The following is a 24,337-nucleotide window of genomic DNA, read 5'->3' as shown; positions in this document are numbered from 1 at the left end:
TAATTTAGTTTAATAAAAATATTTTAGTATTGAGAATTTTTTTTTTGCTCGTGTAGCATTAAAAATTTCGATTTTTCTTTTATTTTTTTTTGAACAAAAATAATTTTATTTTATTAAAAATCAAGATAAATATTTATAATAGAAAAATAATTCCGATAACAATAATATAAAATAAATATATATAATAATAATACAATGTAACTATCAACATAGTAGTTTAATTTTAATGTGTTGCCCTAGATTGAAACGCTATATGTGAATGTACTATCATCTCATCATGAAACTCTCAATAATATTTTAACTTCAGCCTCGCGGACTTTATCACAAATCGATCCTGTCTATTGTTCCCTTATCTCTCCTCTCTCAGAGAGCGGAAAGGAACAAAAAAAATTTAAAAAAAAAACAATTGTTTAATGCAAACTACTACTACGTTCTACATTTTATTTTTAAATTTTTTATCTAAAAAAAAATGAAACTAGAACAATAAGTGAATAAAAAAAGAAAAAAAAAATTAAAATTCAATTTGATTTATTTCATTTTTAAATTATCATTATTATTTTATGTAATTAATTTTTTAATAACTAGTTAATTTTACTTTTTAATTATTAATTTTTCAAATTACATTTGCAAGCTTTTTATATAAATAAATTTAAAAAAAAATCATGTTAAAATAATAAAATAAGAGTATAATTAAAATAAAAAAAAAAAAAAGTTTTTAATTGTGTTTGTAATGATGCTGGTTGCTTCTATGTACAGCTTTTTTTTTATCTTCCTCATTTTCAGTTTTAGTCACACACTCGGGTGTTTTTATATTTATTTATTATATTTTTTTTTGTTTGATTTTTCTCTTTTATATTTCATACAACATACTGACGGCTGCGCATGCAATAAAGCTTTTTCCACCACCATATTCTCATCAAACCACCCTTATACTTTCCCGCTTCATCCACTGAGCCCCCATATCACAAACCAACGAGATATACAAAGTTCAACAACAGGATCCAGCTTTACTCTGATTAACTCGCGTGACAATTTAATACTCAACTAAATAAAAATTAATAAAATTTATTCAATTAATTATAATTAATTTGTGAATAATTTATCATTAAAATATAATTATTTATTTTCATTTTTAATTGTGTATTAAGATGATAAAAAATTAAGAGGACACGCGTCTTGTGAGAGAAAAAGGTCATGTGAGTGTCGGAGAAAAATAAAAATAATTAAACTCAAAGGTCTCTTTTATATTTAATAAATTATTATGATTCTTGATGTAAAAAAAAAAAATGTGCTTAAAGTTTATTTGTTGATATAAAAATGTACTTGAAAAGGTGAAATGTTGTCAGTATAAATATTTCGAAATAGTGTCTTTTTATTTATGTTGATGATGATGCTGCTCCACTTGAAGTAAGTGAGTATATATTTTTTTTTTTTATTATTATTTTTGATTAGAGTAGATGACATATCTACATTTATAGTGTTGCTTGTTTTACGTCAGCAAATTATATGGAAACACAAGGTTTACGCAATGTTATTTTTAAATTGTTCAAATTTAGCTTTTATATTATTTTTTTTATCCAATCAACTGGTTGTTTTCTGATTGATTAATCGAGCATTAAATACAGTACAATTGTTAAAAAGCTTTTATTCTTTATTGCATAGAAAAAAAAATAAAAAGAAAATGTTATTTTCTCTAATGGAAAATTGGCTATTTCATCTTTTTTTTTATTTATTTTTTCTTCAATACACTATTGCTCAGATTAATTTCATATTTTTTTTCTGAAAGATCTAACGAACCCGAGAGAAAATACAGGTGAATTATTGCTTTTTTTATAATTTTTTTTTTGAGCTGGATATTACAACTGATGCGGGAATGATGAAGGCACTGACATACTAGGTCACGAATATTTTTTTTTTTTATTCGTCACATCATTATTATCTCTTTGTTCTTTCAATAGAAAAAAAAAAAATAAAATAAATATATACAAAAGAAAATAGAGCTACTGTAAAATTCAAAAGAAAAGTTTTACCCAATTTTGTATAAAAGTTTATACAAAATATTTAATTTACTTGTTAATTTTATTTTTTCTTCAGGATATTGTCTGAAAGACAAAAAAATAAAAACGGATGACATAAGTTCAAGGAGGAGATTAATCAATTATCAGTTGCAAATCTGAAACATAAAAATAGCTTGAATATTTATAAAAAATTGTGATTTTTAAAGCATCATTACAAACGTTTAAATTGTTGAAATAAATTATGTTAATAAATAATACAATTAAAAAATTATTTAAATGATAAAAATTAAAATAAATTAAATGGCGAATAGGTAACACTTGTTAATACACCGACATAATTTCGGTGATGAATTTGTGATAGTTGTGGATAATACCGATTATGACGGTAATGCCTGATAATGATGTTGCTGATAAAGCAGTCTCAACAGAGGATACCTCGGTGGAGATAATACGTCTTGATGCAATGTTAGCAGCTTTGGTTGAGAGTAAAGTTGAATCAATGAAAAGAGATTCATCAAATTCATTGAAAAGTAAATGGGAAAGTATTGCAGCAACAAATCAAAATAGATCACGTTTAACATCATCATCAACAGCATCATCATTTTATTATCATCATCAACATCATTCACATGACGATAATTATCAAGATTATCAACGTAAAAATTTAAAAAAAAAACGTGATTTCAAGGATAATCATCGACGCAGACGTCATGATTCAGTACCATGTGATAAATTTATTGATGACATTCATAATGGACATCACAAACGTCACAGTGGTTAGTCTATTTATTTTTTTTTCTTTTTCGAATTTCTATATGCATGCATACGCCTGGGTTATTGCAAAAATGTTTCCGCTATTTTTTAAAAAAGCTGAATAAAAAAATTGAATGCAAATGGAAAAAGCACAAAATTAGAACGGATGGAATATTTTTTTTTAATCATGAATTTGATGAAGAAGAGTTTATTATTATTTATTGATATATATATAATTTTTTTTGTTTATTTTTTTGATATTAAAAAAGGTTCAAAAAGACGAAGACGAGCTTCAGAAATGCCTCGTTCAAGTTCAAGAAAACGTGATCGATATTTGCAAGATGATGTACTGCAGGAAGATGTTCATATGGGTCTTGATTCGGCAATTGAATTGTACAGTCTTAATCCTGATTTAACACTCATTAATTTTGATAGAACCCGAGAGACTATTAACGACACCAATGAGTATCCAAGACTTCATAAAAATACCTATTTTTCACAGAGTATGGCACATTTGTAAGTTTATTTTTTTTAAATTTTTAAACATAAATTAATAATAAATATTTTTTATTATATTTTTATATTAATTACCCATATTATATATCAAAATTTCATAACAATTGTTTGGCTAATTTACAGGATATATTAAAGTTCAACTTAATAACTTTTATCCCGTAAATAAATTACCAAAAATGACTCGTGTATTTTAAATTTTAAACAGTTAATTAAAAAGCTAATATTCCAAAAGAATTTTAATTAAATAACATACTAATAATCCTTTCAAAAAATTAATAAATTTAAATTTATTTATATTTTTTAATTAGTAATACATCATCCTTAAATTTTCCATTATCAAAATTTTTCTTCAACAAAGTAATAATATTATAAAACCCTTATTTATAACATTTTTATCCTTTTAAATTTTTTTATAATTGTATAATAATATTATTTCATAATTAAAAATTATATTCTATACAAAATATATATCTGAATACATCTCGAGGCATAAAAAAGTTGAGAAAAACTTGAAAAATACAAAAAATAAAAAAAGATAAATATGTAGTTTATGATTCTTCAATAGATGATTGACATTGTTTTGTATGTATCTCAACTCTAAAGTGTAATAATAAAAGAGCATGAGATTCAACGTGATAAGAGTTGAAATGTATCTATATGAATATTCTGCTTTTGAGGGTGTAAAGTAGTCTGAGCAGTAGAGTCCAATATCGAAGGGAAACTGGGTGTGACCTAGTTTTCTCTATACACTGTTTTTCTTCTCCCTCTCTCTTTTTCTTGCAATTTCTCTGGATGAATATAGGCAATTCGCATATATTTATACACCTGTATTACCAATACTCTAACACGTATTGTTTTAAAACAATTTATGTAATATTATCATCAACTTTATTCATCATAAAGTTTTAATAAAAATAAATGTAAACTACTTGTTAATTAATATTTAAATATTATTTATATAATTAAAAAATGCTAATAATAATTTTTTTGTTTAATAATTTAAATAGAAAATTTCATTATGATGATGAAGATTATGTGGCATTAAATTTGGAGGATGAACTTGATTTAGATTCATTACAATCATGGAATGATCATTCAAAAGAATTAAAATTAAAAACAGAACGTTATCATCGTTCACGAAGAAAGCGTAAACGAAAACGTCAAAGAGTTGAAGATTTAATGATGACACAAGTACCAGAAGTTATACTTGTTAATCATGATGAATTACCATCACGTGCTAGATGGACAATTGTTATCACTGCCTGTATATTATTTGCAATGTCGTTACTACTTGTTGGTGTTACTCTAAGAATGGCACCAATTATCGATGAAATGGGTGAGCTTTTTTTAATTTAATTTTACATTTTTTATATACAAAAATATACTGTGGCATTGTTTAATTATTTTTTTTTTTAATATTTTTAAAAATAATTAATTTACTTTGATCAATAATATGTCATGTGGTAATTATTTTTGTTTTTTTAAATTTTTTTTTGATGTGGTGACATTGTCGTTTATATTTTAATACAAAATATTTTTGAAAAAAAAAAATTTATATAACATGAAAAATTCATGTATCCATCTCTCTTGATATCTGGATTTTTTTTTTATTTATTTTTCATCTTTCAAGATGATGGATCGTTGAATTTTATTATAATAATTTTCATTTTTTTTTTTTATATGAATATTTTAAGTACTTTCTTTGTGTCGTAAAAGCTTCATTTAAAATTATTAATTTTAATAATAATAAACTTTTTTAATGATGCAAGCTAATGATGATACAAAAAAAAAAAAAAATTACACTATTTTTTTTGTATATTAGTGTGGTGGTCTGTATGTTATTCGCTTGATCGATTTTCTTGTATATAAAAAGTTGAGTTTGTTGGTCCCTGGGCGAGCTGGTTATTTTTTTTCTACCAGTTATTCTGTAACTGCTACCAGTACACATTGAATCAACATAAATAAATATTTTTGTGTTTTATAAATTTTAATAAATCACAAATCAAATAGAAAATTCGCACATAAAAACTATCCATCGTTTTTCAATATTCACCATATCAAAATAAAATCACAGAGATAAATATAAATAATTTGAATAATAGACTCTACAGAATATTTCTATAAATTATTTAAATATAAAATTACGTTAATAGAAAAGTTTATCCTGTATTAACCTACTTTTTATCATTTAATTTTAAATATTTAAGTTAAAAAAAAATTAATCTTACTCGTTTTTCATCTTAAAAAAAAATCTAACAATTACAAAATTACTATTTTTTTCTTTTGAATATCAAAATATGTAAGAAAAATATAAATCAAATTATAAATTTAAGGGTAGCTTAGTTAAATATCTAAAAAATAATTTATCGAGGGTAAAAATATACTTTTTTTCTTTTTTTTTTTATTTGTAAGAAAGAAAGCGTAATAGAAAAAAAAAAAAATGACATAGGTACTATCTATTCGGCCCTGATATAAACACACATACATAGTGAGCTGAGTATAAAGCCTTCTGGGATCAAGGGGGTGTGTGAGGTCGAGGGTGTGCTTCCTACTCACCTCTAAATTAAAGGCGCGCGTCTGTAAAATCTTCAGTCAGCCGCCAGATTTCTGCGGTCACACAGTACAAATCTCTGATTAAAATTATTTTAAATTTATATTACATATCGCGTTGATAAATAAATAAATAAATAAGATATAACTTTTTTATTTTTATTTTTGCATACACTTGGGTGTCTTGTGTGTCAAGAAAAACAACTCATTATTTATGAAATTTGTTTTTCATAATATTATTTGCGTCTTGTGAAATATATATTTTTTTCATTTTTCCGGACATCAGTGTCATCAGTCATTACATCAAAAGTGAATGATAATAAATGAGTAATTATTTTTAAAATAATTATATGCTTTTAAAAATGTAAAAAAAAAATGAAAAATAATTTTTTATAAATTATTTACATAAAAGTATTTCATGTTTTTAAATATATAATTAATTTTATTTTATTTTTGTAAAATTTACATGAGTTTTTCGACATTTAAAAGCCATTAATTATTATTTATTTCGAAAATATTTACAATTTTTTTTTCTTCAATTTTTAGCTTAATTAAAAAACTTGTTAAATTTTTTTTTTAAATCAATTTAAATACACTATTTCGCTAGTTTAAAATATATAAAATTTATCGATGTTTTTTTTTAAATTATTGAATTGGCAATAGTCCAATTGAATTTTCGTTACTTGAAATTAATTTTTGCATCAACAAGTTTCTTTTCTATTTCCTACATTAAATTTATCTATCGAAATAGTTTTATTTATAATTCACTGACGATTGACACATCCCAAATTATCAATAAAAAATACCTGTTATAAAATAACGTAAAAAATTTCAAGTGTAAAAAAAAAAAAACTAAACTAGCTTATTGAGCATGGGTTTTTCTTTCATCAAGTTTCAAGAGTAACACTTGATATCTTCTTCAGTATCACATTTAGCTATGACGTCAAAAGCAGCTGTTTAAAATACAAATAAACAAAAAAAAAAAATCATAACAATAAAACATTTTAACTGTCACATATATCAATTATAAAAATTAAAAAAAAAATATATTTTATAGTTTTGCTAAAAGCAGCGATAGTTTATTTTTAAATATTAAAATGTAAATTTTAAAAATATCATCAAAAGTATTTTTGTTTGATTTTTCAAAAATAACATTTAACTATAATTAGGTAATATATCAATAAGGAAGTAAAAAATAATATTAAAAATTTTAAACTACGCAAAACCTCAAGAAAATTATTTCAATTACCAAAGTATTTATGTAAACATTTTTTAAGAGTTTATTTGTTAAATAAAGAACCGGAAATTTTAAAAAATTATTATTTTCTATGAGTGTAAAAAAATAAGAAAAAATATAAAATACACTTGAATTTTTGTGTGGGATGTTAGCTTGATGGGGGGTATTTTAAATCTCAAAATGATCTATGCAATTACAAACATAAATTTTTTATTTTTTTTGTTAATCTAAAAATAAAATATAATAAACTCAAGAGTATATTTATATATCAACTATTTAAAATTGATATTATAGTTCATTAACTTTATGATATTAATAACTTTATTGTTATTTTATTAGATTTTTTTATTTTCATTTTTACTATCATCATATTTTTTTATTTAAAAAAAAATTTCAAACAGTCGATTAATTTGTTTTAGATGTTTGGATTTACATAAACTTGGCTATGATCCATTGACAAAAATTGTTAATAGTGATTATCATCAATAAAACATCTGTTTTTTAAATATCCAGTTAAACTGTTTGATGATGAATTTGATTTATCAATCAGCCAATCAAAATATAATCTAAAAAATATATTTAACCTTTTTTTTTTCAATTATTATTAATTTATTTAAAATAAAAATGGATCCAGCATATAGATATACACTTGGTCGTTCTCGATCAGAAGAAGAAAAAAAAATTGATTATAATTATACTGATTATCAAGATTATCAAAGACCATTTGAATTATTTTCATTGTATGATTCAAATAATAAAAAAAAACCACAAAGATCAAATTCAGTTTGTATACAATCAGATAAACAACAACAACGTAAATTACGACATTCACAAAGACGTTCAAGTATGCAAACAAGTAAATCAAAACTCAACTATTATTCACGACCAACACCATTGGGTATATAAAATTATAATTTACATATTTTAAATAATTTATTTTTCTATTTAAATTTGTATATTGAATAGGCGATGGTAGACGAGCAAGTATAACAAAAAAATCACAAAGTGGAAGAAGATCAAGTACGACAATAAGTAATAATCGTAAATCATCAATAAAACCCGACAAAAAAATTATATTACAAGAAGCACAATTAAAAAAATTGATTGATAAAACATTGAGAGATGATGCACAAGCTAGAAGACATCATCGTATTGCAACAATTGTCATTGGAACATTTATTTTTTTATTAGTTGCATCAGTACTTGTTGTTGTTGTAACACTTACACACAGTTCTTTTCATGCACCACAAATTGGTGATCGAGAATTGGCTGAACATCGAGCTCATCATAGTCGATTCTTCAATAATAATACTGTATGATTATACAATTTATTTATCTATGTTTTTTTAAATAATTAAACAATGCCACATTATTTATTTTTCATGCAATATTTAGGTTTTATTTTGTTTATTTAATTTAAATTATTATTGTGTTTCAGTTCGTAAAAAAAATGAAGAGTTAATTAATTCATTAAATCGTGATATGTCTGTGCCAGAAAATACCACAATTAATACATAACGTTTATAGAAATATTTTCACCAAAATTTTATTGGAAAATTGCCAAGTATGTATATAAAATTTATTATTTATTTATAAGCTAAGGAAATATTAAAAAACAATTTTTTAAAATTTATAGATTAAACAAAAGTGGATTCAATGTACTCGTAATTATCAAGTTCACAGAATAATAATAATTTTTTTTTTTTGCTTTATAATTTTCAAAGTCAGAAGAAACATGTAAAAATATACATTCAACGTGTGTTTTTTAAAAAAAATTACAAAAAGATCCAAAATAAATAAATGAAAAATAATTAAAAACAACATTGACTTACCATTTTGTCTTTCAGCCACAACGAATATACAGAAAAAAAATATGTGTGGATGATTTAAACTATAAAAAAAAATAAAAATAAATCATCAAACAGAGACAAAAATAAATTGATGGACATTGACCTGATTGAATATTTGGATGAAAAATATATAAAAGTAAAAAATAAATTTGAAAAAGTTGAAAATAAAAAATACATATTATCATAAAATATATTTAATATTTATAGAATATTTATTGATTTGTAAAAATAATTTATCAATTGAAAAAAAAAATCAATAAATCAAACGAATGATTTGAAAATTAATTGAGAATAATATTTCTGATTGATAAATATTAAACAACTTGTTGATGGACAATTTATTTTCTAATTAGACAATAAAAAGACAAAGTGTTTGATGGAAATTATACTGGCCTATAGTGAATTGTGTATATCAATTTAAATATTATCTCCACGTGCATTAAAACACAATGAATTAAAATGTGTCGTGTCTTATCATAAGTTATTATCATTTTTTTTTTTTTCTAATTATAGATTTATTAAGCGTGTTGACACGTTTGTTATACTTGTGATTATTATTTGATGATAAAAATAGTATATATGTTAAATAAATGAATAAAAGTAAAAAATATTTATAAATTAATTAAATACAAATTAAAGTGGCAGGCTTGTGCGAGAAATTACGAGGATTTAAAATTCTCATAAAACAAATTTTAAGTTTATTTTAAAAAATTATAAACTGAAAAGTTCAAAATACAAAATTAATCAATAAGTAAAAAAAAAAAAATAAAACGACAATCTTTTTAAAATCGACAATCATGTATTTTTATTTTTTTTATTGCTTAAATTGGATATCATGTAGAAAAAAAAATTTCTTTTCATTTAAAAAAAGAGTAAAATTTTATATAATTTAAACTGCTTCGAAATAAATTTGTTATAAATACTGAAAATAAAAATTCCAAAAAAAAAAAAAAGCTACATTTTATTGTAATAGTTGTATAGATAAATGTATTAAATTATAAAATTTACATTTAAAAAAAAATAAAAACGTGTTGATCGCTTGAAATGTTAAATCATAAAATCAAATGAATTGCGCTAATATTTACATTAATTATTAATGACCTTAGCGAGTGTTGTGACAATGTTATATAAATAAAAAAAAATATATATAAATGATAAACAAATAGAATAATAAAATAGATGCTGCATTTTATAAATTAAATAATGTACCATTATTACAAATTATTATGCAAAATATATATAAAAAAATAAATAAAACTGACAAAATTAACTTGAATCATTTCTCTCACTCCCAAGCTTTTTTTTTTTAAATTTTTGAAAACGTTATTAAATAAAAAACAAGATAAGAATTAAATTAAAAATATGATAAATTAAATAAATATTCTTAAATTTTTTTATAATGAAACAAATTTTTATTTGATAATTGATAACAGATAATTGTTTATTAATTTCTACATAATTTTTTAACATAATAATATTTTTTTCGAATGAAAAAAAAAATAATAATATTAATTTATCGAAGACAAAGTTCAGATATGCTATATAAAATTTAATATTCTGGAAAAAAAAAATTAATTATTATTTTTTAAATAATGAATCTCAAGACAAAAAAAAAATATGAAAAATATTTTTAAACATTACTATTTTACTAAGAAAAAAAAACGTCGTTATTTATAAAATTTTATGATTACTCTTTCTATCCATAAAATCACATTTAAAAATTGAATTAACATTTTTTTTTTCCAGCCACAAGGAGCTTTTTTTTTTTTTTTTTATTAATAATCGTTTAAAGTCTTTGAATTGTCACACCCTACTTCAAAGGGAAATAAAAGTTGATAAAAAAAAAATCGCTTTTACAGTATTAAAAATAAATATTTTTAATTAATTCTCAAGCGATTGATATAAAAAAAAAATAAAATAATAATTATAAACTTTACGATTAATTATTTTCAGTCTCAGTAAATTTTACACCCTGCCTCAAAGGGATGAATTTGATGGTCATGTGATCTCCAAATGGCAATATTCAAAAAATAGTTTAATTCGTTTAATTTATGCAAAAAATAATTAACAGAGTAATTTTGTTTTTTTTTTTTCAAAAAGATGTGTAGTTTTTAAAAATATAAATTACATCATGGAAATAAACCAAGTGTTTTTAATTTTTAATTTTTGCATTTGTAAATTTATCTTGATAATGATTCTCGCTACTAGTTGAGACCTTGTCTTCTTCAAATATTGATTAATGAGATTATTTTTAAAAAAAAGCTTATAATTATTTTTTGCATAATTAAAAATTTTATTCTATAAATAAAAAATTAATTTAAATTGTGATTATATTGACATTGAGATCTTTAGAAATTTTAATTTTATTTTTTTTCTTTCCACAATTAAGTTCTTCTTGAATTTCCATAAGTGATTTACCACTTGTTTCTGGTACAAAAAAAAATATAAAAACAATACCAATAAAACATGATCCAGAAAATAAAAAAAATGATACATAAATACCAAAATTATCAGCAATAACTTGATACATTTTTGATACAATAAATGCAAGTAATGATGCCCATAAATTAGCCAAAGAAACAGCAACACCTTTAACATTTGTTGGAAATAATTCACCAAGCATTAAATAAGGCAATGGACTAAGTCCAAGAGCAATTATTAATTCATAAAAAATAATTGATACAACAAATATCCAGCCAGTATTAATCATATTAAATTGAAAATAATATTTCATTAAATAAAAAATACCTGATATCAATAAAGTAATACCAGCTAAAAATGTTGTTAACAATAACAATGGTCTTCTTCCAATTTTATCAACAAATGCCGCAGCACCAAAACCAGCAATTAGTTGTAAAACACTCAGTATAATAACAGCTATACCAGATGATACATTAGCATCACTGTGATCAATCATTTCTTGTGTATATGATTCAATAGCAGCAATTCCACTAAATTGCAATATAACTTGAAGACCAAAACTAATAACAACTGCTTTACGATTTCCACTTGTATCAAATAGATCCCAAAAATGTCCTTTATCATTCATGTCTTTGACAACAGCCTTAGTCATTTGATCAAGTACCTCATCAAGTTTATCATCATTTTCATATCTTCCTAATTTACGTAGGCATTTTGAAGCACCTACTCTATTTTGTCTCATTAGTAAATAGAATGGTGATTCTGGCATCCATAAAAAACTTACAAAAAATAATACGGGAATAATTGCACATGAATATGCTAAATATTTGTATGAAACAAATGGTCCAATTGCATGTGCATATAGCTCACCAAGTGTAACCATTAATTTAATCAATGAACCAAGTCTACCACGTATTTTTTTATCAGCAATTTCACCAATGTACATTGGACACACAACGTATACAACTCCCTGTCCAATACCACTTATAAATCTTGATAAATATAAAACATAAGGATTCCAAGCAATAATTATAAGTACCCAACCGATAAATAATGGTATACTTGCTGTTAAAAGACAACTTTTTCTTCCATAACGATCAACAATAAATGCAGCAAGTAAATTACCAGGTATTGATCCAAGAAGATAAAATGATGCGATCCATGAAGCACTGTCTGAGGTCACTTCAAGGTGAGATTCTTTTGATTTTAAATAAGGCAGTGATGGAGATGTCCAGCCAACATGTGAACCAGCAATTGCTAATGATAATGTTGCTAAAATTTAAAAATGATAAATTAATAAAACAACAGGATTATATGATGGATTTATAATTATACCTGTAGTTGCTGCTAAATATTGAGGCCAATAATTTTTCATCTTTATATTTTCTTTTTTTTTTTATATATATGAAACAAAGAAAAATTTATTTATCACTTTGGCTTTGTTCGTATTTTAACAGTCGTGTATAATAAACTAATCAGATCGTTTGACGACAAGTCAGACAAGTCAGTTAAAATTTATCATTATAAGTTAGTGAGTTTATGATTTTATATTTTATATAAGTATGCTTAATTTTTATCAGCTACATCATCTCGGAAATATAATATCATCGCTCATTGGATATCAACTTACTCATTATATATATATTTTTTTTTTGCATGTGTTATTGCTGTTAATTTATTTCTATTGGAGTATATTTTAATCATTTAAAAATATATATTAAATTACAAAAATTTATAACACAAGATTTATTACTGACTCGTTGGTTTATAAATATTTTTTTTTTATATTTTTATCATTTGTTAATAGACGGTAAGCTGATGGAAAAAAATTGCCACAAAACGGCCACGTACAAATATCTGTTAAATAATAGATATATGAGCCACGTTGAGAATAATGATAATAATTCGTGTTTTTTTCAATTTTCAAAAATTAATATCTCGGCCGTATGACAATTAATTTGCTTGAGGGTTTAAAATTAACTTAATATTTTAAAATATTATTTTTTAATTTTGACAAAAAACCTGTCTCGTGAACACGACAAAAACTGTAACAATGTTCTTCTGGGTATAAAAAACTATCATTTAACAGGTATTTACGGACTATAAAGATTATTTTTATTTTTGCGAATAAAATTATACGACACAAAATAAATTGAATAATAAATTTTAAAAAATATCTTTTTTTGTTTTTCTATTTGTAATACAAATTGACAATTTTTCGTAAAAACTTTTGTAGGATTTTCGAAAATGTTAATCGAAAAAAATGCATTAACTGTTAGAAATTTTTTCGATTAATTTTAGAAAAGTAATTAATTAATCAATTGAATTTCGAAAATTGCAATTACACAATTTTTTATTTAGTTTTGCAATAGAGGTCTCTACCCAATTGTTCTTTTAATTTTCATACGCATGATCATCTCTTAACTCTTTTTTTTTTTTTTTTGCTGTTTTCAGACACAACAACACACATATCGTCTTCACACACAGCTTGACAGCCACACAAAGTTGTTTATCAACGTCAAAATTATCAGCCAGTGGTCTTACATCGTTACCTTATACATTTATTTTTATTTTTTTTCCAAATAAAAGACAAAAAAAAAAGCGAAAAATTAACGAAATCAGAAGAAAAAGGTCGAGTAAAACGGCCAGGAAAATGTGTGGTGGATTTACCTGCTCAAAAAATGCATTGACAGCATTAAATGTCCTCTACATTGTGAGTAAAAAAAAAAAAAAAAAAAAAAATCTTTATAATTTATATACATATATATAACGACAACATTTATTTAATCTTCAATAAAAATATATTAATCTTTACCACTTGTAGAAATACACGCAGTAGAAATAAGTTAAATAATATTTTCCCCTTTTGTGTGTCATGCTGAAATGATTAGATATAATTCATAAATAAATAATTCTATTTATTATAAATAATTTTTTTTGTTAAGGTCGTCGCTTTTATATTAATTGGAGTTGCTGTTTATGGAAGGGCATCAGCAATTGTTACAAATTTACCAATAATTGGTGGTATACTTGCTTGTGGTGTTGTATTAATTCTCATATCTGTTTTGGGATTAATTGGAGCTGTTAAACATCATCAAGTCTTGCTATTTTTTGTATCCTTTTAAACAACAAATAATAATACAATTATTATATATTATTATTATATTTATCCTTGACAATTTATCTTAATAGTATATGCTGGTTCTTTTTTTGTTATTCCTCGTTCAATTTAGCATTGCATGTGCTTGTCTTGCTGTCAATGAAAAACAACAAGAACAATTAGCTGAACAGGTATGATTTTATATTGACAATTTAATTAATATTATAATTTAATAATGTGATTGTTATTTAATTTATTCAGGGATGGAAACGTGTTGGACCTGCTATTAAAGCTGAAGTACAAACAACATTTATGTGTTGTGGATTTAATGACACAACTGTACCAATGCCACCTGTTATGGATCATCCATCTTGCGATATTGTTAATGTATGTTTAATTAAAATTTATCTTTAATTAATTCTGTATTAATTTATCATATTATTGAATATTATTTATAGATAAAATGCTGCAGTGATCCAAGAAATGATGCTTGTTTAAATGGTGTTTGTAAACCATGCATGAAAAAACTTCAATCAACAATTAATGATGCATTTAAATTGTGTGGTGGTATTGGATTATTTTTTAGCTTTACTGAGGTAATTATAATTTAATTAAATTAAAAAATTATTAAATTAATTATACTAATGTATATATGAATGATATCATCTTTCAGACTAATTTTTTAAGCTAATTACATTTAATTAATTTCATATATTAAACAATTGAATGAAAAAAATGTAAAAATGAATTTACAGTTTGTTGGTGTATGGTTGACGGTACGATACAGGAACCAGAAAGATCCAAGAGCTAATCCTAGTGCTTTTCTCTAGTCTAACATCATCACCATGTCATCACCTCTAAGTAGATGGTGGGTGGGATAATGGGTTCTTTTAAATCTTTGTAGTTTAATCATTTTTTAACTAATTTTCTATTCTTTCAATCAAGTTTTCTTTATTTTTTTTAAAATCTATTATTCAGTATAATCATTAAATGCTTATTAAAATTTAAAAAAATATATTGAAATTATTTTAAATTAATATATCAGCTAATTGTTAATTTTTTTTTATGCTTATAAATTAATTTTTAAATACAGGTGATTGCAGCATTTTTGGCAAGACATTATCGAAATCAAATGGACCCTGAAAAATTGGCAGAAAGGGCCATGTTTCCACGTCGAAATTATGTCTATTAAATATTTAATTTTCATAAAAAAAAATACGTAATAATGCTTAACTCATAATTTAATAAAAAATATATTATTATTATTAAAAGTACTCATAGTAAAATCAAACACGAGCACAAATATTATCAGACTGGAAATATTGATAAACAAAATATATTTACTCCAATTAGCATAGCTATTTTTTTTTTTTATTTTTCAAATAGTTTATATTGTTATTATTTACGATTATTTATTAAAATTAAGTCTCGAAATTGTATCCAGTAAATTTTGAAAAAAAAAATTAGTTTATGTGATATGTTATCTAGTTTATTGTCAAAAAAATAAATAATATTTATCTGTATATTTATTTCTATATATTAAGCCTTCATGCGCCTTGTAGTGGAAACAAAAAAAAATATTAAAATAGTACTCATATTGAATGTAAAATTATTAAAATAATATTTAAATAATTAAAATTCATCTAATGCAACATAATAATAATTAGAAATATTTATAAAATGTTAAATTCGAAATGTGTAATAATTAATTGACATTCATTTAAATTTCTTGAAATATTAATTGACATATGGCATTATTATTGTGTTAAAATTTTAGTGTCATTTGTTTATTAATATTATTTGATATTAGATGTATTTTTTTATGGTATAAATTATATGTAATATGTAATTTATTTGTTCCATTAAAATTATTGAAACAATTTATTTTTATTATTACGTGAAATCAGTTGACCGAAGGTTTAAAATATTCCTCAATTTTTTTGGGTCTCTCTCTGCTTTTTTTTCGATTATTTCTTTGCCTAGAAAATTTTTCAAACAAATAATAAAAAAACTATTTTTAATATAAACAAGTTTCTTCTTATCAATTTTATCATCGTCAATTAATTTTTTAAAATTGGAGCATTCTGATGATCAGCTTGACAAGATGTACATCTGCTAAAAAGGTAAGATATAATTGTATTTATGATCTTCATAATATTCTTTAGATCATACTATTTATCAAATAAAAAAAAAAACAATAACTCAAGTTTAAAGAAATGAAAACAACAATAAACTGTGTCTTTGTATTAAATTGTTTTTTTTTTATATTTATAAACTTAAGAAATAGAGTAATTGAAAAAGGTATAAAGTTCGTATATAAAAACTAAACAATAATAATAAACATAAACATTTTTTTTTAAGTTTAAATAAATATTCAATAATTAATAGCACACAGATTATAATATGAAAAATAATATCAAGTATAATAACTAATTAATACAAAAATTCTTTACGTAAACTATTTTTAATATTAATAATTTTTTTCATATCAATTTTATCATCATCAATTAATTTTTTAAGTGTATCATATTTAGCATTAAGAAATTTTTTTTTATCATTTGTTTTATCATTTGATTTTTGTAATTCTTGAATACAATTTTTAACAATACACCATGGTTTTTCTTCATTGTATAATGTAACTAAATCAAATGATACATTTAAATCACTATCAATCATTTCATCTTTAATTGGTAACTCCAGTACTGTTATTGATCCTTTAACAGTTTTTGATGAAAAAATATTTTGTCCTTGGCTCATAATATTAACAAAAATTTTACTATTTTTTGGTAATTGTGTATTAAATTTAACACAAAGATATAAATTACCAGCTGTTTTGTTAATTTGTATTGTTGGTATATGACATATATTTTTTTTGTGTGAATAAATATTAACTCTATTCAATACATCCTTATGAATTAATAATTTTTCATTGATATTATTTAATTCTTTGACTCGTTCACAAATTGTATCCATTATAACACCAGCACATTTAAGCATTCCTTGATCAAGTTTACAATAATTTTGATTATTAATATTACTATTATTTTCTGTATTATTTGTAGCCATTGTATCAACAATAATTTCAACTAATTTACCATCATTTGACAGTCCAATTAATTTATCATTACGTTTTTTTAATGATATAATATTTAAATTTGAAACAATTGAATTATTATCAATGGCATTTAAACCAAATTTTAATTTTGCTAAATTAACTTTAACATTATCAGCATAAACAATAAATATTTCTTGATTATCTTGAATAAATTCCAATGAATACAATGATATATTAAAATCAAATATAATTTCTTTAAATATTAATTGATTGTCATTTGTAATATGACTTACAATAATTGTTTGACAATCACTTATCAATGCAATACCACAATCTTCAATATTATTTTTAATTGTTATTAAATTTAAAATTGATATTTCACTTGCATATATTAATTCAGCACCTTGATTTGTTAATGAAAATAGTTTTTTATCATTTGCAATTAAACATATATCAGTATTTGAATTTTTTGGATTTAATAATTTTTTAAATTTATCATTTGTTGTTGATGAATTTAAAGATAATATACTTATATTTATTTTTGATAATGGAAATAATAATTCACTTGTTTTTGATAATTTATCATCAGCATGTAACCAATCATCTTTTGGTATTAAAACACTGTGATATGCTGAACCAAGACCAAGACCAGTTTTACTTAATAATCCTAATTTATAATCTCTTGATAATTTATAAATACCACTTGGTTTACAAATAACAAATACTCTTCCTGAATAATTGACAATATTTTTAATATTATTTGGTAATGTTATTGTTTTTTTTGGTCTTACTAATTTATTATCAATTGATTCATATGTAAATGTTATAAGTCGTTTATCTTGCCATGCAAAACATGTCAATGTACCATAGAAATCAACAACATCGAAATCTTGTAAACTCAAATCACAATTAATAATCATTATTGTCTAAAAATAAAAAGCTGTTATTAACAATATACCTATATATTTTAATTTAAATAACATTAAATTGTTTACTTGCTTTTATTTATTTATTTGTTATTTAATTTATAAATATTCACTCAACTTTAATCAGTGTTAACTTTGATCAGTGTCGCTATTGTCGTTAATATTTTTTCTTGTCAATTTATTTCTTTCAAGTTCTCTAGGTTATGTTATTAATTTTAAGGAAATGTGTAAATAAACAATAAAAGTAAATATAGGTATGTACTATTTTTACAACATATAATAACTTTATATTTAAAATTCTATTAATTCAGTTATTTTATTTCGAGTAATATTTATCATTCTGTAGTAATGCTGAAAAACTTGAAAGTATTCTAATTTAATTTATAGAAAAAAATTTAGCCATTTTGCCAATATGTTGTGATTTATATAAACAATAATTATTACAACAAATTTATGAATTATTAATTATATTAATTAGCTTATTATTTATAGATAAAAATTAAAAAAATGTGGAAAAGTCAATTTTATGATGCTGAAGAAGAGGAATCAGTAAGAACATATACAAATCTTTTAAAAGTAACACAAGATGATGAAGATTTATCAACAATAACATCAATTGAACAGGTAATAATAATAATAATATTATATTAATATAAATAATTGAATTAATAATAAAATTTATATTTTATTTTAGAAAAAAGTTGAGGAAAAAGTACTTAAATTTTATCGACTTGGATATGAGCCATATTTAAATAGAAATCATCATGTTGAATTTTTAAAAAAATCACTTATTAGTTTTTCATCTTCATACGAGGTAATGATAATTAATTATAATATATAAATAGTTTAAATAATAAATTAATGAAAAAAATAATATTAGTGTTTAGATTGTAGTAGACCATGGTTGTGTTATTGGAGTTTACATGCACTTCAAATACTTGGTGAACGTCTTGAAGATGAAGAATACAGTAGAATAGTAGGATTTTTATCAAAATGTCAAGATCCAGATGGTGGTTTTGGTGGTGGACCTGGACAATATCCTCATCTTGCATCAACATATGCTGCTGTATCAGCACTTTGTATTATTGAAACAAAAGAAGCATATGATGTTATTGACAGGTAAATAATTTAAATAAATATACAAAATTATTTATTAATAAATTGCTTTTATTTTTTCAGGAAAGGACTAGATAAATTTTTTAAATCATTAAAATTTGATGATGGTAGTTTTAGTATGCAAAAAGATGGTGAAATTGATATTAGAGGTGTTTATTGTGCAGTTGCTGTTGCTAAATTAACAAATATATTAACACCAGAATTATTTAAAAATACTGATGAATGGATTGCAAAATGTCAAACATGGGAAGGTGGTTTTGGTGGTTGTCCTGGTATGGAAGCACATGGTGGTTATACATATTGTGGTTTAGCTGCTTTGGTGATACTTGGAAAAAGTCATATGTGTCAAATTCCATCATTATTGGTAAATTATTAATTAATAATTAATTTTATAATATTATTTATTATATAAATTTAAAATATTTATTATTTTAGCGATGGATTGCTAATAAACAAATGCGTCTTGAGGGTGGATTTCAAGGAAGAACAAATAAACTTGTTGATGGTTGTTATTCATTTTGGCAAGGTGCTTGTTTTCCTCTTATTCATGCAATATTATCAAATGAAGGAAAATTACCAAATACAAATTACTGGCTATTTGATCAAGAAGCACTTCAAGAATATTTACTTGTTTGTTGTCAACATCCATTTGGTGGACTTATTGATAAACCTGACAAGTAAGTTATTTTATCTTTAAATAAAAAATTATTAAATAATTTTATATAATTTTTTTTTACAGAAATAGAGATGTTTATCATTCGTGTTATGGTTTAAGTGGTCTTTCAATTAGTCAAAATTCACCTACACCATTAATTGTTGGTAGACGTCATCAAAATTCTGTTGAAATAATTCATCCACTTTATAATTTGGTATTATCATCAGTTGCAAAAGCATCAAATTATTTTGAAAAATTATCATTACCTGATTGAGATGAATTTTTTATATTATAAATTTTATCATTTAAACAACAAATTTGAGCTTAAAAAAATTTTTTTTAAATAATTAGATATAATAATACAGTTTATTTATCCAAAAATAATATTTAAAAGGATATAATAACTGTTATTGTAATTTTGTGTGTTTTATATACACTTGATACAACATTTTAACAATCAAAATGGATTTGATATCATAAATCATAATAATAATGAAAATAGTAATAAGTTTTTAATTAAAATTTTCATCGTTGGACTTGTATAATTATTATTAATCGTTGTCAATAAATATTTAAGAATTCTAGCTTTCAGTTTGGCAGCGTTCAGTTAATGACTTACCAAAACCTTAAACCGATATCCTCCTTTATTATAAAATGCTTTTTCAGCTCTATATACAAAAACTACAAGATTGTGCAATAGAAAAGTTCTCAACAGAAAGATTAAAAAATCAAGAAATGCAAATGGTATTTATATTCCAGCTTTGGATATTCCAAAAATGTTATCAGATTTACAAACACTTATATAAAATTTATATGATGTGAAATTTCTTTTCCATCAACCTCATGCCGTAGTAATTTCTCCGGAAATGAGCCAAAAACGGAGAAATGCCGGAGTAATATTTCCACCAGAGCTATTATCACTATTTGATGATTATTTTTATTTTTATAATCATAAGCTGTATTATTTTGAGATTCATCATGCGATGATGATTTGTTGCTGTATCTTGTTGATTATTTTTTTTTGTAGATGAATTTTTTTAATCAATACCCTGGTAGAAATATTTCTCCGACTTTTCTCCGCTATTTCTCCAACCTGAAATTTACTCCAACTTTTTTCCAACTTTTCTCCAGCCATGGGTCATTTTCGTAAAAAGGTGGAGAAAGTTGAAAAAAAGGCGGAGAAAGTTGGAGAAATATTTCTGCCAGAGTATAATTATTAGTATTCATTCTCCTATAGTATGATTATTTTTTTTACCACTTCCACTATACGATTGTTTGAATAAATATGATTAATTTAAGTGAATTATTTGATTATTTTTATAGCGACCACTTGACCTTTATATAATTTCAGCAACATCACTTACGCATTGCGGAAGGTCATTCAATAGTATTTCATTTTCTACATTAGCTAATCGTTGAAGGTGAACTGGTTCTTGGCGTTGTTGCTGTTCATCTTGTACCATTAACCGCCAACGTTCAACACCCAAATTATAAAACCTTTTAACCACCTGTATATGATCAGCATTTGTAAAATCAATATCTTCAAAATCATTAATGCCATATTCAAGTTCTGGCACCACAAAATTCATAGTTAGAACTTGTTGTTGTCGTTGTGGTTGCTGTTGCTGTTCTTCATCAATATCATTTTCATAAAAATGATGAAATCCACCTGTTGCTGAGTATACTTGAAATGTATCTCACTCTCTCTCCTAATTTGTTTAAAATTTAGACAATAAAACATTTATTATATCAATCAATCAATTTCTCCTGTACGGTTGTGTGTGACTGTTTACCTTTTTGTTTTTTCTTGGTGTCTCACAACCACAATGGATTTATAGTGACGAATTTATTTAAAAACATAATAAATTGTTTGTTTTTTTTTCTTAAGATTTTTTTAAAATACAAATACATACAAATACTACATACAAAAGAACATGGTAATGTTGGTGTGGGACTAATGATGGCTGTTGTTGATTGTACTGATCATACATTTGATGCTGATGATAGTTGTGGTGTTGATAATTAATAATTGAGTATTTACCAAATGCAACAGCATTTTTATGGTTGTAGTATTTTTTTTTTTGATTTCTATATTACTCATATGTGAATTTTTATTATTATTCCCTGGTAGAAATATTTCTCCGGCTTTACTCCGGCTTTCTCCGGCATTACTCCGTTTTTGGCATATTTCCGGAGAAATTACTCCGGCATGAGGTTGATAGCGGAGTAATTACTCTGCCATGAGATTAATGTCGGAAAAATTATTCCACCACTACTTTTATGCCGGAATAATTTCTTCGGAAATAGGCCAAAAACAGAGTAATGCCTTTTTTAAATATTTAAACAATTAAAATCTTTCTAGAAATTTTTATATAGGATATGAAATTGAGTTTATAAAAATTGGATATTCAAATTAAAAATATATGTAACATATTTATTGAAAACTAATTTCATTTTATTATTAATAATTGAGGGTCTGGATGCAATAACACAATGAGCGCTCGAAGACAAAAAAACGCGACGTTGTTTGGGTGAAAAATTCAAATTGAAAAATAAAAAATACAGTCATCTATAAAATTGAAAAATATACATTTTTATCCAAATAAATTTTTTTTTATAATAATAAGTTAATGCAATAAAAAATGAAAACAAAATTTTTTTTTTTTTAAAAAATACTTTTTTTTAAACATATATAACTCGTGACGACTTTTTTAAAAATTAATAAATTGACCTGAAAATTTGACTGTAACTTCATTATATATTCCAATTTATATTATAATTATTATATAAAAATGTAATTTTGCAATTTATTCTAATTACATTATTAAAAATATCACAAAAATAATTTAATTATAAATTTTTAAAAATTTCACAAATTTCACGCCAATTTAGCTAATTTTTTATTTTTCCAAGGACTGTGGCATATTTTATATAACATCCTAAAAATTTGTTAATTAAAAAAATTTTTTTTTCGCTAGTTATGCAAAAATAAAAAAAATTAAATAAAAAGTGTAAGTGTATCAAACTATCAAGCATGTGCGCAAATTTAATTTTCAAATTAAATTATAAAAATAAATAAATAAGATGAATAAAATTTATTTGTCTGCCTCATGATTCGTATCACCATTCTATTTTTTAAAATTACATCTATTTTTTTTCTATTTTCCCTCCAAACAAAGTCCCGAGACAAAGTGTTCTAGTTTTTTTCATTTCACGTAAGATGGTAGACTTGCAAAACTAGTGAAAATCTTTTTTTGTGTAAAGTGTAAACACACCTTTTAATCATAAAAAAAAACATTAAAAATTTCAAACCAAAATTAACCTCAAAATTAAAACATAATAACGTGAAAATTATATTGTGAATTGTTATTCAACATTATCTTGTATTTCGTCATACTGAAAAATTATAAATAATCAAAATTAAAAAATAATTATAAAAGTGACAATAAGTTTAAAAAAAAAAATATTGTTATGGCAAAGTATTTGATACAAATAATAGTACTGGGTAGCCAGGTAGTTGGTAGAGCATTTGCACGAGCACTACGTCAAGAAATAGCTGCAAGTCAAGAAGCAGCTAAAAGAGCTGGTGGTGGTGCACAAGGTACAAAACGTGCAGCAACAAATGCAAGAACAGGAATTGACATTAAAGAAGCACTTGCTATTTTAAATGTTGAAAAACCAGATCAAAAAGAACTCATTGAAAAACATTTTAAATCTTATATGGAAGCAAATAGTAAAGAAAAAGGTGGATCATTTTATCTACAATCAAAAATATTCAGAGCTAAAGAAAGAATTGATGAAGAATTACGAATCCAGGAACAATCAAAACCAAAAACACGTAGTAACAGAAATAACAACAACATCAATGAAGAAAAATCCTAGTCAATAATTTAACAGCTTATACTAGTAGTCATGTTGCTATAAATGTAAATACAAACTGTTTTTTAATAATAATATAATAAAAATTTAAAAATAATAAAATCAGTAAATTGACAATGAAAGGAGACAAGCTTCGTGATGTTGTACATAGTGAACTGTGTCATGTTGACAAAAGACAATTGTTAAAATTTTGTGATTTAATTTTTTTTTTGTTGAATATTATAACAACAACAATAACAACAGCTTAATAAATACTACAAA

At 23.4% G+C, this 24,337-nt stretch overlaps 6 protein-coding genes across 11 annotated transcripts; 4 read left to right on the top strand and 2 right to left on the bottom strand.

Annotated features, from left to right (window-relative positions):
- The first annotated feature begins 948 nt into the window (after positions 1-948).
- Positions 949-9,573, top strand: LOC122848832. Of its 2 annotated transcripts, none has more exons than XM_044147199.1 (6): positions 949-1,407; positions 2,095-2,794; positions 3,041-3,287; positions 4,295-4,623; positions 8,513-8,638; positions 8,711-9,573. In XM_044147199.1, exons 2-5 carry the CDS (start codon positions 2,398-2,400, stop codon positions 8,590-8,592), a joined length of 1,053 nt encoding a protein of 350 aa, XP_044003134.1. In that variant the 5' UTR covers positions 949-1,407; positions 2,095-2,397; the 3' UTR covers positions 8,593-8,638; positions 8,711-9,573. The 2 variants fall into 2 exon arrangements, with proteins under 2 accessions (XP_044003134.1, XP_044003133.1); XM_044147198.1 differs by having other exon boundaries at positions 949-1,411.
- Positions 9,574-10,697: 1,124 nt separating this feature from the next.
- Positions 10,698-12,870, bottom strand: LOC122848831 (facilitated trehalose transporter Tret1-like). 3 transcript variants are annotated; one of them, XM_044147196.1, is made up of 3 exons: positions 12,681-12,853; positions 11,673-12,617; positions 10,698-11,513 (listed from the first exon to the last, which is right to left on the bottom strand). In XM_044147196.1, exons 1-3 carry the CDS (start codon positions 12,718-12,720, stop codon positions 11,242-11,244), a joined length of 1,257 nt encoding a protein of 418 aa, XP_044003131.1. In that variant the 5' UTR covers positions 12,721-12,853; the 3' UTR covers positions 10,698-11,241. The 3 variants fall into 3 exon arrangements, with proteins under 3 accessions (XP_044003131.1, XP_044003130.1, XP_044003132.1); XM_044147195.1 differs by having other exon boundaries at positions 10,698-12,617; positions 12,681-12,870; XM_044147197.1 differs by lacking the exon at positions 12,681-12,853 and having other exon boundaries at positions 10,698-12,337; positions 12,471-12,570.
- A 933-nt stretch (positions 12,871-13,803) lies between these two features.
- LOC122848829 (tetraspanin-13) lies at positions 13,804-15,705 on the top strand. 2 transcript variants are annotated; one of them, XM_044147194.1, is made up of 7 exons: positions 13,809-14,058; positions 14,291-14,458; positions 14,538-14,636; positions 14,707-14,832; positions 14,904-15,041; positions 15,201-15,313; positions 15,539-15,705. In XM_044147194.1, exons 1-6 carry the CDS (start codon positions 13,999-14,001, stop codon positions 15,273-15,275), a joined length of 666 nt encoding a protein of 221 aa, XP_044003129.1. In that variant the 5' UTR covers positions 13,809-13,998; the 3' UTR covers positions 15,276-15,313; positions 15,539-15,705. The 2 variants fall into 2 exon arrangements, with proteins under 2 accessions (XP_044003127.1, XP_044003129.1); XM_044147192.1 differs by lacking the exon at positions 15,201-15,313 and having other exon boundaries at positions 13,804-14,058.
- Positions 15,706-16,896: 1,191 nt separating this feature from the next.
- Positions 16,897-18,600, bottom strand: LOC122848827 (the record flags this gene model as incomplete). Its single annotated transcript, XM_044147189.1, has 2 exons — positions 18,500-18,600; positions 16,897-18,426 (listed from the first exon to the last, which is right to left on the bottom strand). A coding segment is annotated over exon 2 (1,524 nt), but the record flags the coding sequence as incomplete, so codon positions are not given.
- A 25-nt stretch (positions 18,601-18,625) lies between these two features.
- Positions 18,626-20,787, top strand: LOC122848828 (protein farnesyltransferase subunit beta). Of its 2 annotated transcripts, none has more exons than XM_044147191.1 (7): positions 18,626-18,680; positions 18,919-19,050; positions 19,121-19,240; positions 19,307-19,545; positions 19,606-19,906; positions 19,978-20,219; positions 20,282-20,787. In XM_044147191.1, the coding sequence occupies exons 2-7, from the start codon at positions 18,934-18,936 to the stop codon at positions 20,469-20,471; spliced, it is 1,209 nt and encodes a 402-aa protein (XP_044003126.1). In that variant the 5' UTR covers positions 18,626-18,680; positions 18,919-18,933; the 3' UTR covers positions 20,472-20,787. The 2 variants fall into 2 exon arrangements, with proteins under 2 accessions (XP_044003126.1, XP_044003125.1); XM_044147190.1 differs by having other exon boundaries at positions 18,627-18,680; positions 18,905-19,050; positions 20,282-20,519.
- A 2,716-nt stretch (positions 20,788-23,503) lies between these two features.
- LOC122848826 (mitochondrial import inner membrane translocase subunit Tim16-like) lies at positions 23,504-24,326 on the top strand. Its single transcript, XM_044147188.1, has one exon. It carries the CDS (start codon positions 23,669-23,671, stop codon positions 24,077-24,079), a length of 411 nt encoding a protein of 136 aa, XP_044003123.1. The 5' UTR covers positions 23,504-23,668; the 3' UTR covers positions 24,080-24,326.
- Positions 24,327-24,337: the final 11 nt, after the last annotated feature.

This window comes from Aphidius gifuensis, linkage group LG2 (assembly GCF_014905175.1).
Source record: "Aphidius gifuensis isolate YNYX2018 linkage group LG2, ASM1490517v1, whole genome shotgun sequence".
Classification (NCBI taxonomy): Eukaryota; Metazoa; Arthropoda; class Insecta; order Hymenoptera; family Braconidae; genus Aphidius; species Aphidius gifuensis.
The sequence above is the reverse complement of the archived record's forward strand: the minus strand, read 5'-3'. Positions and strand labels throughout refer to the sequence as shown.